We start from the raw sequence: 17,092 nt of genomic DNA on the forward strand, positions 1-17,092 counted from the left end.
TTTTAATAATGTTTTTAAAGAGACACTGCAAAATTCTGGAGTGAAAGAGAAGGACATAATGTGTAGCTTTTGATGTGTTTTCATGTCTTGTTGTACTCTCTCAGTCATACTAATACATCCACATACAGCTCTCACACAGGCTTTCTGGAGTGGGCTGGTTATGTAATAGCCTCTCATGTGTTCTCTCCCCTCTGATGGTTCTTGGCTGTGGTCTGCTAGTTCAGACACACCCTGCACACAGAAGATGTATGTGATTAAAACTGGGTCCTGGGATTTTGTCTGAATGATAGTAGTTCTAGCTTTCCAATTTATTATTTTATTTGTTTGCTCTGCGTACGTGTGTGTATGTGTGTGTGCATGCATGAGTCTGTTCAATGGGAGGGGATATGATATATCTGTAAGAAAAAAACATAAGTGATTTTCTATGTGTGTGTTTGTGTGTATGTACGTATGATTGCATTGTATTATTGAGGCTACTTTGTTATGGGGATCTGTACAGCGCAAACGAAGGGAGTGATGAAGGAATTAAGGGAACTTATAAAGGGATGGAGGGTGGGAAGGGTGGAGGGATAGAGGGATTAGGGATGGAGGGTGGGAAGGGTGGAGGGATAGAGGGATGGGGATGGAGGGTGGGAAGGGTGGAGGGATAGAGGGATGGGGATGGAGGGTGGGAAGGGTGGTGGGATGGAGGGATGGGGATGGAGGGATTAGGGATGGAGGGTGGGAAGGGTGGAGGGATGGAGGGTGGGAAAGGTAGCTGTGTCTCTCGCGTCTCTCTCCAGCCCTGGAGCCGAGGCTGTTCTCCTTCCTTTCCCCTCGGGTGCTTGGGTGAGGGGGTGCCACACGCAGCCCCCCGGGCAGGTAACAGCAGGATAGTATAACAGGTCACGGTGAACCACAAAAGGGCCCACCCGCCTGCCTCTGAATGTGTGTTACTGTATCCATGTGTGTGTGGTTCCGAGGCTCTCACCTGTACCTGTCATATATCCTTTCCTCGTGTGCTGTGTTTGCACTGTAACTGTCTGTTTGCTGCCCCCACCCCCACCCTTTTGCTCTCAAACCTTCTCTATAGACACACTCTCTCACGCACACGCTCACACACACTCCACCCTCTGGTTGCTATGCCAACAGCCCACTTTCACGGTGGGAGTGATGGGATGAACGGAAGTGTTTTGAAGAATTTGGATTAATTCTGCCCCCTGCTGGTGGTTGGTCGTGTCCCTGCCTGCTCCACCAGCTCATTAGTTCAGCTGCAGCTGGAAATTAGGCTGATTCTGTGAGTAATTAAGGGCTAAACTGTAGAAACAGTTGGCTACTTTTGCAGAGACATTTCATAAGGTCACTGAGCCTCTTCTTAGTGTAGTATTGCATTTAGAACAACAGTTTGACTTTCTTTTGGAATCCATCAGTCATGGTTCATGATTTTATGTCATCTATCTATCTATCTATCTATCTATCTATCTATCTATCTATCTATCTATCTATCTATCTATCTATCTATCTATCTATCTATCTGTTCTCATCATTAGTTTCACCATTGTTTTGAAGCATTTTATAAATTTTGCCCAGAACTACACTTCCCAAGCAAACATGGGCCAGTATAGTTGAAGGTTTCCAGTTCCAAGCAGTTCTCTGCGTGTAAGCGGTGTGCGCCGTGCCCCAAGCACAGTGCCATCGCTTGATCTTAAAGCCTCAGCAGTTCCTTTTCCCCTTCATCAAGAACAGCAGCCTGTACTTTCAGATCAGCTTCAGTCCCAGCACATCGTGTGGCACTCGGTGCATTTCTGTGAGCAGGAAGGAGTGAAGGCAAACCACAGGGTGTGAGGGACTGAAAAGAAAAAGAGATCTTGTCTTTTAACTTCCTCACATTGCAAACCCTTCACTCCCTCACAAATCATGCTCTAATCAGGTTTTTCACAACTGGGGGGTCCTGCCTTGTCTGTCTGAGTGCTGTACCTTTCTGACAGTCTGTAGACTGTTTGTTCTTCAGTTTAAATGTTTGTCTCTGTGTGTGTTGTCTTGCTATGCTTGCTTTCTTTCTGTATTTAATACCTGCTGGTTATGTCTGTATGTCTTCAACAGTACTTCTGCCATTCATTCAGTGAGTGAATTTAGACAAAATAAGGAAAAGTAAAAAGCAATATTGAGAGAATATTTTCAACCTTCAACTTCCATGTTGGTGTCTAAAATATGTTGACAGACAGACAGCTCACAGGTTTTGGCTGTAAAACCAGTCAATACCAGAACAAGCCGCTTGTGTTCCTAGCACCCCCGTGGAACTGAACTGGCCTGAGTGGGAACTTGGGCCCTCCCACGCTTTAGACTGTTGGGGTCTACCTGGTGTGGTTTAACATGCAAATTAACACGCTTTTAATACTTGACAGATACAATAGCTGCAAGTTCAGTTGATCAATTCTAAGGTCTAGATTTCTTATTTCTCTCCCTTTTCCTCCTCTCCCCACCATTCTAAAGACGCATGCCGTCCCAGACTGCTTTGCCCCACCCTCGTCTGTCTGTCTGCTCCTGTTCTATGCCTTTGCCGTGTTCGACTTGTTTACGGTGTCTTTGTTTCTTTCCTTCTTTCTTTCCATTTAAATTTCCCTCTTGCTTTCTCTCTCTTTCTTTCTCACCTTCCAGCCTTCTCTAGTCTCAAAAAAGCCTCCTGCTGGTCTCTTTTCTTTATTGAACTAATCTCAGATGTATCCTATTTCTCTCTCCTTCTGCTCCTTTTCCAGCATACTTTCTGCTTAGCCTTGTATGCTAGTTCTTTTTTTTTTTCCACTGTTTTTCTTCCTTTGTTTTTTTTATCTGACTGACCAGATTAAGTGTTTCTTGTTTCCAGGCTTCTCTTGCGCTCTCTCTTGCTTTCTTGTTCTCTCTCACTCTCTCCCCCTCTATTACAGCTCTGCTCCTCTCCTCTGGTAACTCAGTGCTGATGTAGTTAGTGTCTCTCTCATGGTTTTGTTGGACTCTGTAGCCTCAGTCTGTAGTCATGCTGATAATATGCTGCCTCTCCTCTGTGACATAGAGAACTGTGTCTCTCTTATCCTGTCTCCTTCTTGCGGTTGCTGTCTAAGTCAACTACAGTTTTTTGTTTTGTTTATTTGTTGTGGTGTTTTTGTCTTAGCGTCTTCACTGCTTGTCCTATTTCTTTGATCAGTCCACCTCTCTCTTTGTTTCTGTCGGTGTTTAACGGCTCATTATCATAGTCTCTTACTGTTCCTTGACCAGTCAGTCAACTTCTTGCATCTCATTCATAAGGTGCAATGTGATCGATCTCTCTCTCTCTCTCTCTCTCTCTCTCTCTCTCTCTCTCTCTCTCTCTCTCTCTCTCTCTCTCTCTCTCTCTCTCTTTCTCTCTGCACTTGTGCTGGTTAGTTTTCTGCAGGATTTGGCTCTGTTCACTAGTTCTTTAAGACACCACTGTAATTTCTACCTTCAGCAATTCCCCACCCCCAAGAAACAGACCTCTCTATAATCATGTCAGAAGATCTACTTGCTGGGAAAGATTCAAAGATTAAAATATTACTGTTTGACAGGTCTCATCTTTTCATAGTTTTCTGTCTACTAATGTCTGTGTGAATTTTGTCAGGTTTCTTTTTCGTACATTCACTGCTCCACAAAAAGCCCACATTTAAATGTAAAGTCTTTAATGTATATATTTGCTGGTGTGTGGTTGGTTTTTGAAATATGTGCTTGCGGTAAGATATTTTGGCTCATTGTTAATTGCTTTTTTAGAATTCAGTCATGTTTGTCTTTTAATGGTTGTCTGTGGTAAATAAAAGTAACTAAAGTAACTAAAAGCTTGCTATATCTTGTGCTTGCTATAACTTGGTGTTTTTTTTAAAAAGTTTGTTGCATTTGTGGATTTGTTTTTGCTCTGTTACAGCATAAATCTGACATTACTTATTCATTTGCTGATTTGTAATTATTTCTATTATTGTATATTTTTGCAGAGCATCTTGACAATTCAGATTTCCATCATTTGCTTATGTTCAGATTTGTGTGTGCTTTTCAGAGGGAAAAAAACACCAAAGGTCATATCATTTTCTGAAATTTGTGTTTGCGCCAGGCAGGATATAGAATCTGGACTGTTGGGTTTGTTTCATGAGCGAGAACCTTAGTCCTGCGGGTGGGGTAAATGGGGCTCCTCGCACTAAGAGATGATTGCCACACTGTGGAGACTCATTCTCTGTCTCTGTCATTCTCTCTACAGTAGGACTGTAGGCAATAAGCCCGGAAACAGCCCAAAGGGTCATCCCCCAGACGCTGATGGACACTCCTCTGTGTCTGACCTCGCTAACTCTCTCACTGGCGACATGGTGATGGTAAGACTTTTTGAGTGTGTGTGTCTCACGACAGTCTCCGGGATTCTCATGCTGAGTCATGCCTCTGATGTCTGAGGTTTATTCAGCTACAGCCAGAGCCTCTTATCTACCACACTGGCAGGGCACCTTAGTCGAGGTGTGGATGTGTGTGTCTGTGGGCGTTTGTTTGTCTGCTGGAAAAACTGATTCATAGCAGAGTTACAGAAACTATTACTGTTCTTCAAATTCAGAACAACTGTGGAGTCGGCCTACTTTAGATCCAACTTAATTGTACATTTCCTCAAAGCACTTCTCCCTAACTGACTTAATTACTGTTTACTGCACTTCTGTGATTACGCAAAGGAGTGTATGTGTGTGTGTGTGTCTGTGATTCCCACTGATTAGTTGTCTCCTGGTTCGGATGAAGACCACGAAGGTCCGATCAGTGAGAAGCTGGGCAAGATCCAATTCAGTGTGGGATACAGTTTCCAGGACTCCACTCTTACTGTCAAAATCATGAAAGGCCAAGACCTGCCTGCTAAAGACTTCTCCGGAACCTCCGACCCATTTGTAAAAATATACCTGTTGCCTGACAAAAAGCACAAACTAGAGACCAAAGTTAAGAGGAAGAACCTTAATCCTCACTGGAATGAGACCTTCCTGTTTGAAGGTTCGTCTGTGCTTAAAGTTTGAGTTCTAGACACAGTCCAGTATAGTATTACAGAGAGACAACAGTATCGGACTCATTCATGGTGGATGTTCATATATACTTATAAGTCACACAGATGGCTAAACAACTGTGGACGTGTTAAATACAACTTGAAACATCATTTGAAGTCACCTGAACACCGTTAAGAATTGTACATTGCTTTGCAGGTATCCTGGACTTGTTGATGGTATACCTGATATACCAGGCCGAATATTGCTATCAAAGTTATATATTCACACAGGACAGCTTTTAACTGTGTGTGACTGCATCTCTACTTATCTGTTTGAGCTAGCTCATTCACTAGGTTTAACTGCCATTAGTGTCTTCTCTCAGTGACTGTGTCCATTTTACTTGGCTGAAACTCCTACTGACCAAGCAATGTGCTAGCTCTCAGAGTGCCCGCGGTGCTCGTGTTGATGTTTTTTCTTCCTCTCCATGGACAGGCTTCCCTTACGAGAAGGTGAGAGAGCGCACGCTCTACATGCAGGTGCTGGACTATGACCGCTTCAGCAGGAACGACCCCATAGGAGAGGTGTCCATCCCGCTGAACAAAGTGGAGCTGGGCCAGAACCAGCCCACGTGGAAGGACCTGAAACCATGCAGTGACGGCAGTGTGAGTGGCCTAGCACTGTGCTTTCCTTAGACACGCAACTCACGCGCTTTCCATGTACATGTGCCTCACGTGCTTTCCTTGTACGTGTGCCACACGCGCTTTCCCTAATACATGACCATTATTCTGATTTTTTGTTCTAGTTTTGCATTTGGCTTTACTAGTGATTAAATATTGTAGATGTTACTTAAGGAAAATAGAGTGAAATAACAGTGAAATAAAAGCATGTACAGGTTCTTTTGGTGTGTGGCATCAGTTCTATGAAACAGGCATTGTGACGACATGCTGGTGTGTATGTGATTGATTATTAATTGTTATTAATATTTTTGTGTGTCTGACATGTAGGGCAGTCGAGGAGACCTGCTTGTTTCTCTGTGTTATAATCCTACTGCTAACATCATCACTGTCAATATTATCAAAGGACGCAACCTTAAAGCCATGGACATTGGAGGCACTTCAGGTATGCAGATATATATACAAAAAAGTAACAGACAGACACTTATTTTATATATATATATATATATATATATATATATATATATATATATATATATATATATATATATATATTTTTTTTTTTTTTTTTTTTTTTTTTTTTCTATTTCAGTGCTATAGTGCAAGCTATATTTTGCTTTATGTATATGTCTTATGCTCTGTTGAGATCTCCATCTGTCTTTTATCTCGACCCCATTCTCCTAACCTCATCATAAACTAAAAAGTGATCTCTAGTCTTATTTACAGATCTATGCACAGTCGTTTCCCACTGGTCTTCTCCTCTCCTCTCCTGTGATTACTCACTCTGACTCCAGCACAGACCAATGTCCCACTTTCACCAAGCTAAAATGTTCTGGCTTTTACTCCTGCTTTTACAGCTCTTCCCCTCTCACTCATTGCTGATTGCAAAGTAGGACAGCAGAAAAGAAGAGGACGTGGATGTGGGCTTTAGCATTAGAATGGATTTATTGGAGCAGGTTGCCTTACTGTAGTAGAAGGTTAGGGCTGACAAACCCATGCCCCTCCGAATGACGGATTGTAGTCATTAACCATCTGGAGTGGTTTTTGTTGTTGTTGTTGTTTTGCATTTGCATAACTGTCTCTCCCCTCTCTGATTGGCTGCAGACCCCTATGTAAAGGTGTGGCTCATGCACAAAGACAAGCGTGTAGAGAAGAAGAAGACGGTGACCATTAAACGCTGTTTGAACCCTGTCTTTAACGAGTCTTTCCCCTTCGACGTTCCCGCACATGTGCTCCGAGAGACCACCATAATCATCACCGTCATGGACAAGGACCGGCTGAGCCGCAATGATGTCATCGGCAAGGTGAACCCACATACACACATTCTTGCTGTAAACAAATGCTCACCCCAAAATATCCTAGTTATTGATTGCAGTGATTTTCTTAAGTTTAAACACCTATGGTGCAAAATAGCCATGGACCAAGAATATATTTGTTGCTATAGAAACGAAAAGTAGGTCATTCATTGATATTCATTTGTTCAGTCAAGGACAATAAATTAGGTAGGATCAGCAAGAAAAAAGAATATTAGTATCTAAGCAAAGTTTTTGCTAAATTCTAATGTGTGTGTGTGTGTGTGTGGGTGTATGGGTATATGTGTGTGTGCGTGTATGCATGCATGTGTTGGTGCGTATTTGTGTGTGTGTGTGTGTATGTGTGTGTGTGTGTGTGTGTGTGTGTGTGTGTGTGCACTCCTGTATTAGATTTATCTGTCATGGAAGAGTGGCCCAGCAGAAGTGAAGCACTGGAAGGACATGCTGAGCAGGCCCCGCACCAATGTGGCCCAGTGGCACGCCCTCAAAGCCTAGTCACACCCACCTCAGCCTGCTCCTCCCCCACCCCATAACCTCAGCCTTTCACCCTTGAGCTCCAGCACCCTCCTTATGCACAAGACTGAATTGTTGCCAGGCTGCAAAACACGGGTACTTTTAGCCGTCCCCTCCTGTAACCTTTTACCGCTGACCTTTTGCTTCTATCTTTTATGAGCCCTTGTCTTTTCCTTTTCTCTTCCTAGTTCCTGTCTCTTTCTTCCTCTTTTTTTCTGTTTGGTTATTTTTCCTCATCCAACTCTTTTTGGGTGTGTGCTGTAATTTTGGTAACATGTTTTGTTAAGCTCTGCATATGAGGTGAACATAAGCCTTCAGTTAAGTTAGCTGACCTTTTGTAACTATAAGCAAATAACAATTCTTGACTGGTCAGTATACCTATTGATACAGTTAAATGAATTAAACGAAGCCATTTAAGAAGAGCCAATATGCAAACTTTAATGTAATATGTTACCAATGTTTCTTAATGTACCTTTTTCTCTGTCCATTCTCACCCCCTGACCTATATAAAAGATGTCCTTGTTCTTGAGGTCAGACATCCCTTGTTCCTGCTTCCATTCCACATCCCTGATTTCCTATCTTCTCTCCTTCTCCCTCACTTTCTGTGCTCCTCTCTCCTTTCCTCTCATGCTCCTTGTGGGTGGAGTATCACTATTTAATTAACTTAAGGTGAGGTCAGCTGGAGGCTCATAGGAGCTCCTTTATTATGAATGGAAAGATCTACAGGCCATATTCTTTAATCCACAAAGGGGCATGGTGGACCTTCAGATGAGCTTCAGCCATCATTGCTATTCTTTTATGCTGTCAGCCAATATCCACGTCTTTGTTGTTTCATCCCATTTCCGTCTTTATTGCATCATTCTCTGATTTCTTGTCTCTGCTCCTCTTTGCCCCTCCTCCCTCTCTGTTCCTCTAAAAGAAAGTGAACTCTCCCTCCCTCTTGCTTTTGATCTCTGTGTACCCTCTCCTGCTCTAGCACAGTAGTGAGATTTCCCATCTTTTTGTGGGATACTTTGTTGTCCGTGTGACTTGGTTGACGTGTTGTAGCTCCAAAAGAAATATTATTTATCTTACTGAACTCCAAAGCCAACTTGGATGAAGGAGAAGCCACTACCATCCAAGGTCGACTGATCCGGCTCCTTCGGAACCTTCGGATAAGAGACATCATTCAGAAAGGGAAAAAAAAAAATACAAAAAGGTTGATGTCATTTTTTTCCATAAAAAAACAGACATTTGAAGAAACCAATCAAAATGTTCTTCCAAACTTGCTGTAGAAGTGCAAAGTGAGTTTGTTGAACTGCGCTGTGGGCGGGGCAAAAGAGCCCAGCATACTGAGGGCGGGGCATGGGGACCCAGAGTGCTACGGGTGGCAGGGTTTCTGCAGAGCAGCTCTGCTCCAGCTTCTCTTCCCTGTCACTGATGGGAACATGTCTCTGCAGGAATCCGTAAGATAAAGACTTCCCCTAAAACTGCCTATACTTAAGTGTGTGTGTGGGTGTGTGGGTGTGTGATCTCTGATATGAAAAAACCAAGTGCATGGTTATCCTCTGTTCTCTCTCTCTCTCTCTCTCTCTCTCTCTCTCTTGCACGCTCTCTCTCTATCTCTCTCTCTCTCTATGGCAGAGAGGATATAGGGAATTGTGGTTAACCTACACTTTTTGGCAGTGTAATAATGAAGATGAATATAATAATAATTGTTATAACAATAACATGTTTTGTATTTTAAGGGAGAGGTAGCTCAAGGTGGATGCAGCAATGCATGGAGGCTGGGCTGGACAGGACAGATTGATAAGATCTCTCTCTCTCTTTCTCTCATTCTTTTTCCCCATATTTAGTTCTGTAAGATTTCACTCTTTCCTAGCAATTCAACTGTTATGTACCTGGGGAACCCCAAACCCTGTCTCTGTGTGGTGCAAGAGTGTAGGTGTGCTCAGGAGATTCTGCACTAAAAGTGTTACTACATCTTATTCGAGTGGGGCTCTCTGGAGAAGGCAGTTCTCTTTAGCAGGTAGATATGGACTGTTTGGTCTTTCCTGGTTAGATTCATTAGATGGTTGATTCAACCAGAGAAAACCAGTGTTAGTAGGAGATTAAAAGTACAACATTGCCATACTCACATGTGCACAATTGAACCTGTTACCTCTAGCAAGATCTTACAAGTCATATTATGTAGACATACATTTTGTGTATTTGTGTGCGTGCGTGTGGATACGGTGCTGTGGAAAGGACTGTTGCTATGAGGTCGCAAGAGGGCAGGGGTTCTGGTGCAGTGGGATTATGGGAGCAGTGAAAACAGTAGTCTCTCTCTCCTCTATCAGGATCAGGTCTCAAGCTGGAGCTCCAGGGCATGGAGGAAGTGCAGACCTTTTACACACAGCCTTCATTTAATTGAAGCTGCAGGTCAGGTGCAATAATGAAATCCCATTTTGACTTATCAGTCCACAGTGGAGGCCTTTCAGATAAATGTTTCAATCATGCATTCTATTCATTCAGTAAGGCTGCACCTCTATACTTAGGTTGTGTGTGTGTGTGTGTGTGTGTGTGTGTGTGTGTGTGTATGTGTGTGTGTATGTGTGTGCACGCAATTACAATATCAACCAACAAGAGTTGTCTCTGTGTGTACATAGGGAGCATGGGGCCTGCCAGCTGCAATTTCCCTTGATGTGGTGAGTGAGGTCAGCCACATGGCTTCCAGCCTGAGCTCAGGTAGCAGTAAAACACACGGCCGTCATCCACATGTCAGTGCTGAAACAGAAGCGCAGATTATTTGGATTCAAAGACAAAGTCAGAAAGTTGCCAGCATTGCTTTTACAAGTCTTCGTCAGGTGTCAATCAGGGAACTGAGCTTCAACTGCGTTGTGAGCTGCAGTAGTTTTTAACCTGGGAGAGTCGTAGAGCTGATTGCGGTTCCAGTCTGAGAGTCGTAGAACAAAGTCCTCACGTGGACACAACAGCAAGGAGTGCAGTAAGTATAAATGAGGACATCAAGGATACTGGCTAAGTGTTAGGGTGCTCTTGCACTGGTTGCTATGAGTGAGATGCTAAAGACCAGAGAGGGCCAGGGCAGGCCTGTGAGTGTGGTCCTCTAGCTCAGCCTGCAAACCCTGAATGAACGCTGACTATCATAGAAGCCTTCACCATGTTATTTATCTGGATACTACAGCCCTATCACAGGGCACTCAGAGTCATAGAACAAGAGCCAAGCTACTCAGCATCAGAACTACTTTCAGAAGCATGACAGACCAAAGGTTTTTATAACACTGCGGCAGCAGACTGGAAATCAACCCCATTCCTACCTTAAGGGAGCTTGAGGAGACAGCAGAAAATTGGCTTCTGGGGGAAGATCAATAAGAATTAAGTGGTTCATTTGATCAGGTCTGTAGTTCAGTATGGGTTAGTTCTGTACATCTGTATTTTTTATCTTGTGTATGTACAGTAATGGTATAGTGGTAAACGCACAAACCCGCCTAATGTTTAAGGACCAGAATTAATATATTTGTTGTGACATTGTGTTACCTCTAGAATTATGCTGTGTATATAGATTGTATTTTTAGATAATCAGATAACTGTGTGGATATGTCTAGTGGTGTCGGGGCCGTACGTGTGCATGTGCGTGGTTTTCTTTGTGTATACATGGAACCAGGTCCCTATGGTCTGCTTGCATTGGCAGCTAGTGCATCCCTCTAGAGTTTATGCTGCTGTCCAGTGATTCAGTGTTCTCAAACTCAAATCAGTCTGCCATTACTGCCATTTACAGTGAATGGAAGTTCCTGGCCGTGGAAGACATCTGATTGCTTGACATTGATTATCAGTATGCTCCCTGACTCACCCAGTTCTGATTTGTTTCATGAAGTTAGTGAATGAATAAATGCCCCGCTTCTTGGAAACACTGGAACCTTTTCCATATTAGCGTTAATAAAATCATCTGAGAGTAAAGTTCACTCTGTGTCTTGTCCAGTGTTACCGTGCTCTGTTCTGTTTTCACTGTCAGCAGAAAGTGGCTGATGCAGAGCTGTGTGGAGTCCGTGTGGATTACTGCCGATCTAATATAACATCTAATCTCATCTCGTTCTTTCTCCATTATACCTGGCTAAGGACAGCTGCTCCAACGATTAAAAACTGCCTCTGTGTGAGCAGGACAGCTGCTCAAACCATTAAACACTGCCTCGAGAGGGTGTGTGCGTGTGCACATGCATGTGTGTATGTGTTTAAACTAGTTAAATACTGCCAGTGTGTATTGTGTAAGATGGTTAAACATTGTGTGCATGTGTTTAAGCTAGTTTAACACTGCCTGTGTGTGTGTGAGAGAGAGAGTGAGACAACTGGTTACACTGCCTATATTGGACTGAACTGCCCAGATCTGCTTACTATTACTGCTAGGACTTCTACAGGTATCTGTACTAAAGATCTACTGAGGCTCCGGTAGTACTAATGCAAAGTATGACAGAACTGATAGAGGGTTTGTTTATGCAGATGTATAGGTATGGGCATGTCTTTTTGAGTGACAGTTTGCATTATAAGGTTGGCTTCTTGATTATGTTGAACAGAAGTCCTCTGTGTGTGTGTGTGTGTGTGTGTGTGTGTGTTGTTGTGACAATAAGTGTCTGAGATGTCATAATGCATTATGGTCTAGTTAGAGTCTCTCCCCATGTTTGGCCTCAGGGTCGACAGTGGGGTGGCAGTCTAAGCTAAACATAGCGTACACACACACGCACACCAATATTGTATTAAAAATGTGCATTCTCAGAAGGCCAGTCACCATATCAGCACTACTCCTGGAAATATGGATCTCTAAAAGCAGAAGCAACATGCCTGGAGTGAAAGAAAGCACCGGAGCCCAGATCTGATGAGATGAATAGAAGATGGAGAGAAAGAGGATGAGAGAAATAAAATGACAGAAGTCACTCCCCACTTTCCAGTGAACTGCATATGGCAGGTTCATGGGTTAGCTGCTCCAGTAAACAGTAGGTAGGAGTTGTCTTATCAGCTGTCAACGGAAATTTAGCATCAAACAGAGGCATGACGAGAGAGGGAGAGCACGGAGCTTGAAGCAGCCGAGCCGGAATAACGGGATAATTCCCCAGCCTGTCCTGAGCCCATGTGTTTATTCAGAGTCTTGCTCCCTGGCTTTCTCTCTCTCTCTCACTTGAACTCTGCCTGCACTGTCCTAATAATTTGAGTTTTATTAGCTGTAAATGTCAGGGCTCTTTCTGGTGGGCTTTGCTGAATACTGTGTGAAGCTCCAGTCTGGGCTGTTTTGCAGTGGATCTCCCCCCCCCCCAGGGCCCGGGTGCTCAGACCAGATCACACCAACATCAGATACAAACAGCACCTTGTGGTTTTCCTTATTTTGCAGCAGATAGTGCATATCCGAGCCCCGCCCCGTTGGCCAGGGCATGCCCCCTGGGGATGTAATCCCCTGCTGCCCAGCTGCGATGGGGAGCAGGGCTAATAGAGTGGAGTTTAACCCCGCACTAGGAGCTGAACGTGGCCGAGTGTGTCACTGAGGCAGCTGGCCAGACCGGCGTGCTGCTTCAGGTGATGGAAACCCTCGAGGCGCTCAAGCACTCCTGCTCGACTCTCCCTTTCTCTCTCTCTCTCTCTGTGTCTGTGTTAGTGTCTGTCATTCTAGTCCCAGCTTCCATCTGCTCTCCTCTTTAGCTGATTAAACTGTAGGCCATGGGACTGCTGCGACCACTCCCATTCAGGCTTCCTGTGCACAGGAGTCTGGCTGAACATAAATGATTACAATAAGAGTAATAATAGCTGTTCTTTTTCTGTTCACATTTGACTGTTGGTCTGTGTATAACTGTTCGTGTGTGTTCTGCAGTAGGTGTTCTTATACTGAGTTTGTTTCTTGAAATATGGAGAAAAAGGGGTAACAATAAAGCTCCGACTCCTATGTTTTGCAAATCTTTTTTCTGTAAATAACTGATGAATTGTTGCCAACAGTTGAAGAAAAATACGGCTGTACAAGGATGTTTTCATTTGCCACTTGTAACGATGAAGATAAAAAATATTACTGATACCTGCTGATAAAGAAGATGATAATTATGATGATATGCCCTTCTTGAACAAGGGCATTTTATGTCCACTTTTCATTGGAGGAAAGGTTGTGGGAACAAGTGAGCAGGGACATAAAGAGAGAGAGAGAAATTCCAAGTGAAACAGAGACAGAGAGAAAGAGATGCCCTACCTATCTGTCCCTGAGTTTCCATCATACCATACACAGCCTTAAATTACCCATAATCCATCTATATAAGCAAAAGCATTAAAGCCAAAACTTTGTAACTTTGTAAGGTACTGTGTGGAAGTGGGGAAATTGTACCCAGACACTCAAGCATGCAACCCCCCCCCCCCCCCCCCCCCCCCACACACACACACACACACTTACTGAAACAAGATATGTTCCAAAAAACTGATGATGAAGGTTGATTGTTGTTGGGAGTGTTGTTAGAATAGCCAGAATGACAGAAGGAGAAATCTTTGTCCTCTTCTACCCCACACATACACACACAGACACACACACTGTCACATTTTGTTCAGTGCGTATAGGACATACCCCTCTCTGTTCTCCATATGCTGTTTCCCAGTGTGATTGGCCAGGACGACCTATGTCATCCTTCCAACCCGCCCACCCCCTTGTGCATCTGTGCCTGAAACTTTTTCTTCTCTTCATTCAAGTTCCGTCTCTCTTCCTCTGTTCTAGTTCTCAAGTTTTCTTGGTACATACAGAGCTGCCGTCTGCAGCATCGCTACCGTGGCCTGAGTCATAGGGACTGTTAAAGACTACACCCTCTGAGAATTATTCACTCTCTCAATCACCCAAACCATTCCAATCCAAACTGTACCCCCACGTTACAAGCCCACATTACAATCAGCACCTGCTCTGCTGTTCTTCCAGAAAAAGAAAAAAAAACAGCCATGCTGGGAAAAACTATCTGTTATTTCAGAACTTTTGTATGGCAGTTAAGAAGTGTGTTATGTAAGTTTAATTGCATTCTTCATAGAAGCGGTAAAGTTGCTTTTGAAGTTTTGTGTTTAAACTTACATGGCCAGTTTAACAAAACCAGTCATATGACAAGTCTAATAAGACCAGTAGAAGGTTATTTCTGAGCAAAGAACCAAATAAGAAGTCAGTGGTTCAACAGTACAGTAATAGAATATATCATGAAGTCAGTGGTTCAACAATGCAGTAATAGAATATATCCTGAAGTCAGTGGTTCAACAATGCAGTGATAGAATGTATCATGAAGCCAGTGGTTCAACAGCGCAGTGAAAGAATGTACCATGAAGTCAGTCGTTCAACAGCGCAGTGATGGAATGTATCATGAAGTCAGTGGTTCAACAGCGCAGTGATGGAATGTATCATGAAGTCAGTGGTTCAACAGCGCAGTGATGGAATGTATCATGAAGTCAGTGGTTCAACAGCGCAGTGATGGAATGTATCATGAAGTCAGTGGTTCAACAGCGCAGTGATGGAATGTATTGTGATGGTTTGCTTGGGAAGTAGATGGGTAAGAGCCTATCTTCTCCTCTTAGGCCCTCTCTCAGCTTCTCACAACCACTTCTCGGCTCCCATGAAGAGTGCTCAGCACTTGGATGTGATGTGTACAATCTGATTTCATGGATTTCTGTATTTTTGCCAACTTGTATAGTGTAAAAAAATTATAAATATATGAAAAGAGAGTACTGAGAGTACTGTATAGATTTTAGCTGCCTGCCAAGGGCACCCAGTATATATAAATGGTAGAGTAAACCAGTCAGCTGTGTAGAAGCATTCTAAAGCCAGATACTGAGGTCATGCTTTGTGCAGAAGCTCACAGTGACGCAGTTCCTTTTTCCATTCTGGCTTTCCTTTCATTGTCATCATTTGTTTTATAAATTACTGGGTGACATTGAAGGGTCTGTGTTGTTTATTGTTTAATACTTTGTATGGGTTGATTGTTGTTTGTTTGTTTGATGAACACAGCGAGGTTCAGGCACCCAGGGGAGTGCATGGGAACGCTGAGAGGAACAGTGGGAGTGTGTATCTGTGTGAGTGCATGTGTGCGTGAGTTATCGTGTCTTTAACGTGTTTTCTAGTGCATGGTGCAGAAGCTCATGTATGGCCCTCTAGTTTGCTTCCCTGATGAACATTACTGTATGTGTGTTTTGTGTACGTGTCTAAATGTGGATGAAGCATTTCTGTAGTGAGGCCAGTGCTCACAATCTCTGCCACCTCCTTTTTCTGCTGTCTTCTTTTCTTCATACATATGATCTCATTGTGAATACCCAATCAAATGAAAGTGCAGTGACCAGTCACTTTTTGTCAAATTTGTCCTGTGTTAAACATGTGACTTCCAGTCATGCTGTGTAAAAGAAGCACCTTAGGCATTGGTGCTGTGGAAGACATGATGAAAGAACTAATGGCACAACAGTGTTGCTCAAAACCCCCTTGGCTTTACACTGGAAGCATGGGGTATAAAAGCCAATGTTAAAATAACTCCCTCATATTCTAATCCAAAAGACTTCTGAAAACATTCCATTCCATGCATAGGGCTATGTGTATTTCTGTTATATGGTTGAGTTTGTACGTGTGTGTGTGTGTGTGTGTGTGTGTGTGTGTGTGTGTGTGTGTGTGCACGTGTGTCTTTACAAGAATGTAAGTTTAGTTCTGGGTTGATACAGTCCATACACTGCAGTACTCTTACACCGCTCCACACCCAGCCAAACATCTCAAATCTTAAAACATTTGTTGAAAACTATTAAAGGAATCTTTAAAGATTTAAAGGTTGAAAATGTTGTTGAGGAAATTATCCCATAATGCTACAAAATCCTGACATAACTCCACTCATGTCTTGCTACTATGAACAATCACTATGCTAGCATCCATAACACTCACATTTCTGTCATGTGGTTGGGTGTGGCTAGTGTGGGGAGACTGAGGTGTCTGTCAGCTCTGCCCAGATATTCTAAGGTTATGCGTTCCCGTTTTTTTTTTTCTGCCTCTCCTGTTTTTTTTGGCCGAGCGGACTGTGAATTAATTGATTGATATGTTTTTCTGTCTGCCTCCACGCCTCTGTGTGTTTGGGTGTGTGGGGTGGGTGGAACTATGGAGCTGAGCTCTTACTATGTTCTAAGTTAAAAATAAAATAAAACAATAATAATTTGTACATCTGCAGTTATGGTGTGTTTTATACACTATTTGGTTATTGATTGATTATTGGTTGATAAGTAATTGATTGTATCTTCTTGGCTATAGTTGTATCACAAAACTATGTGCTGTCCCACTCTCTCTGACATGTGTGCAGCACCAAACATGTCTGTTATTGCAAAAGTAAACATAACAGGCTTATTCATTTAAGATTCTTAATGACCACAATTTTAAATCACAGAGTTTATTGATTTTATTGTTTTTCTTTAAATAAACCACAGTAATCAAACATTTGCAAACCAACGTAGTGCTAATGCAATGCCCTATATCACTCTGCAGAGTAATGCATTTGAACCAATTGGTCATGCTCAGCCAATATTAAAAGTGAGCGTGTTATTCATTTCAGCATGGCATATTCATTTGTTACAGTGTAGCACTGCCTCTGTGTATATGAGTATAGCAAATTTTCTGTGAAAACAAACAGTTCAT

General features: G+C 42.9%; 1 protein-coding gene across 5 annotated transcripts in view; it reads left to right on the forward strand.

Moving 5' to 3' along the window:
* syt7a (synaptotagmin VIIa) overlaps nt 1–16,622 on the forward strand; it is a 90,551-nt gene extending 73,929 nt beyond the window's left edge. For all 5 annotated transcript variants that reach the window (XM_081712347.1, XM_081712346.1, XM_081712348.1 and 2 more), the window contains 6 exons: nt 4,217–4,328; nt 4,713–4,977; nt 5,460–5,629; nt 5,972–6,086; nt 6,746–6,945; nt 7,345–16,622. In XM_081712347.1, coding sequence (XP_081568473.1) covers nt 4,217–4,328; nt 4,713–4,977; nt 5,460–5,629; nt 5,972–6,086; nt 6,746–6,945; nt 7,345–7,449 — 967 coding nt within the window. In that variant the 3' untranslated portion in view covers nt 7,450–16,622. The remainder of the gene's footprint in view (nt 1–4,216; nt 4,329–4,712; nt 4,978–5,459; nt 5,630–5,971; nt 6,087–6,745; nt 6,946–7,344) is intronic.
* Nucleotides 16,623–17,092: the final 470 nt, after the last annotated feature.

The sequence above is a fragment of the Electrophorus electricus genome, chromosome 4 (assembly GCF_041902795.1).
Source record: "Electrophorus electricus isolate QZ-2024a chromosome 4, ASM4190279v1, whole genome shotgun sequence".
Lineage (NCBI taxonomy): Eukaryota > Metazoa > Chordata > Actinopteri > Gymnotiformes > Gymnotidae > Electrophorus > Electrophorus electricus.